Source organism: Lucilia sericata, unplaced genomic scaffold (genome assembly GCF_015586225.1).
Source record: "Lucilia sericata isolate MDLA Ls3-8-SP2 unplaced genomic scaffold, ASM1558622v1 Contig001999F_arrow, whole genome shotgun sequence".
Taxonomy (NCBI): domain Eukaryota; kingdom Metazoa; phylum Arthropoda; class Insecta; order Diptera; family Calliphoridae; genus Lucilia; species Lucilia sericata.
The window spans coordinates 39,454-41,551 of NW_023995866.1; the positions used below are offsets into that span (position 1 = coordinate 39,454).

At 30.7% G+C, this 2,098-nt stretch overlaps 1 protein-coding gene across 1 annotated transcript; it reads right to left on the reverse strand.

The window, feature by feature from the left end:
• Positions 1 to 652: 652 nt before the first annotated feature.
• On the reverse strand, positions 653 to 2,098 carry LOC119613181. The gene is made up of 2 exons (XM_037969126.1): positions 1,227 to 2,098; positions 653 to 1,133 (listed from the first exon to the last, which is right to left on the reverse strand). The coding sequence occupies exons 1-2, from the start codon at positions 1,702 to 1,704 to the stop codon at positions 919 to 921; spliced, it is 693 nt and encodes a 230-aa protein (XP_037825054.1). The 5' UTR covers positions 1,705 to 2,098; the 3' UTR covers positions 653 to 918.

The window sequence follows — 2,098 nt, forward strand, 5'->3', positions numbered from 1 at the left end:
GTTTTGCAGTCCTTTTTAATAGGAACAGAAAACATTGCCAATTCACGCCCATTAACGCTCTTGCCAATAAGCCTTGACACCAAATCTCTTCCTTGATGGGTATAGAAATGTGGTTCAAACATGTGATGAGGCAGATAGTAAGTTCTGTAGTCTTACGCCGTGTCTATATTAGACAAATATTTATCACAGCACTTGAAAAAACGTCGACAGAAAAATGTTCAGTTTTTTGTTTACGTTAATGCATAGGAGTTTCAAAATGCTGATTTTATCACGACAACTCACAGATAATTTTACTGAAATAATGCTACATTTTACAGAAACAATTGAAATTAAATGCAAACTTTGTAAATAAACACTAATTTCACTAAATCAATCAATTATAATTGCACAAAAACAAAATTCTATACAAATTTTACAATACAATGACGTTTTTTTATCAAGACAAAGTTGTCTAAACATTGTCATAACGACGCTATAACGCTAACAAATGCTGTCTATACCTGCTAATTTTTTATCATAATAACATTTTGACGTTTAGTATAATAAATATTTGTCTTATATAGACACGGCCTTAGAAAACACTGGCGTGTTGCAAGGAGACTTCGTGACAGATTATGGGTATTTTGAAAGCCCCAAATAAGGAGAACTTTGCAAAGGACTGGGGCTGGTCCAAAACTAATCTAAGGACCATTTAATACACACATGCATTACAACTGAATATTAAAATTATGGGAGTACATGGTCCACGCAGGAAATGATCCATTGCCTGTATTTCACAGCACTACTAGGGAAGTAGTTTTGGGTTTACCAAAATGACCCATGTACTCCAATTATTTTTACAGGGATCTAGTACATATATATTTTTTAATTGTATGAAATTTGAGTTTTGAAAATCCGAAATTATGATACTTAAAATAATTATTGAGTATATGTTTTATCACCAAATTTTCGAATGAAAAACTCTTCTAAACTAATATACTTTTTCTGGGAACTATTTTTTAATTTCATATTGTTACTTTCTTCTAAAACACTGGAAATAGGTTGTTCCTGAGCACCGGCAATAACTGAATATTCGGAAAATCCTGAGGAATTCCCATGCTCCTGATGAATTTGTAATATGTTTGATAATAGACCTATGTGAAAAATTGATTTTAAATTAGACATACTAACTTTTACTTTATTGATTATATAAAAAAGAGTCTTTGTAGACTATAAATATATCTCACCGTTACTAGAGTTAGCCATTTTAATACTATGATCATTATTAATAAATGAATTTCTTTGTGTATGAATCCGTTTATGCTCATGAGTGTTAAAAAAAGAGTCCTTCGTATTGTCATCCACAGTTGAAATTTGTTTTTCCTCATTTGTTGCAACGGAATGTGATGGTGTTCTTTCTCTATTTAAATATCTTTTAGAACTTTGGGATATATTACCATTAGAAATTTTATAGCGCATTAAATTTTTTTGAACACTTTCCCAAGTTGGTTGATATGGCAAGTCTGAACCGTGATTTATAATGTTACTTAAATTAGCACTCCCTGTGCTGGCATTGCGTACAATTTTTTTTGAAATGGAATAATGTTCATGCTTAGATTTTTCTTTCAGGGGTAGTGTTTGGGGAGTAAAAGAAGGATGTAAGCGATTTGCAAGAGTTTCTTTATAATAAAGTCGTGGATTTTTAGTTGTGGTAGTTGAGAGCATCTTTGGAGTTGTAATTAATATTTGTTGCAAATTTCGCTTAGTAAAAAAGTTTTTAAAATATTTTTTGGTGTTTACTGTTGCATTATGTTCGTATATTTTAGGTTCTATAGAAGTCTGTATTATGCCATTAGAAGATTCGACGAATAATTCTGCAAATATTCTTTATTGCCTTTTATTGCTTCGAATTTTGGAGCCTCTTTAACAGAATTTATGTTGGTGGTTATAACTTCCGTTAAATTACTTATTTTAAGATCAGTTTTGAAATCATCTTCGGCATATAATTCGGAATTATCAACATTTCCTTCTGTATAATTTTTGCCAATAAAATGTTCAACATATTTTATTGTACTATTACTTGTATTATTGCTTCTAATGACTATTACTTGGTCGTTGT

Bases quoted from the DNA above. Each gene is read 5' to 3' on its own strand.
- LOC119613181 (XM_037969126.1), bottom strand. From the start codon at position 1,704: ATGCTCTCAACTACCACAACTAAAAATCCACGACTTTATTATAAAGAA. The intron at 1,134-1,226 runs GTGAGATATATT...TTTTTCACATAG, and splicing joins AATGGCTAACTCTAGTAACG to GTCTATTATCAAACATATTA.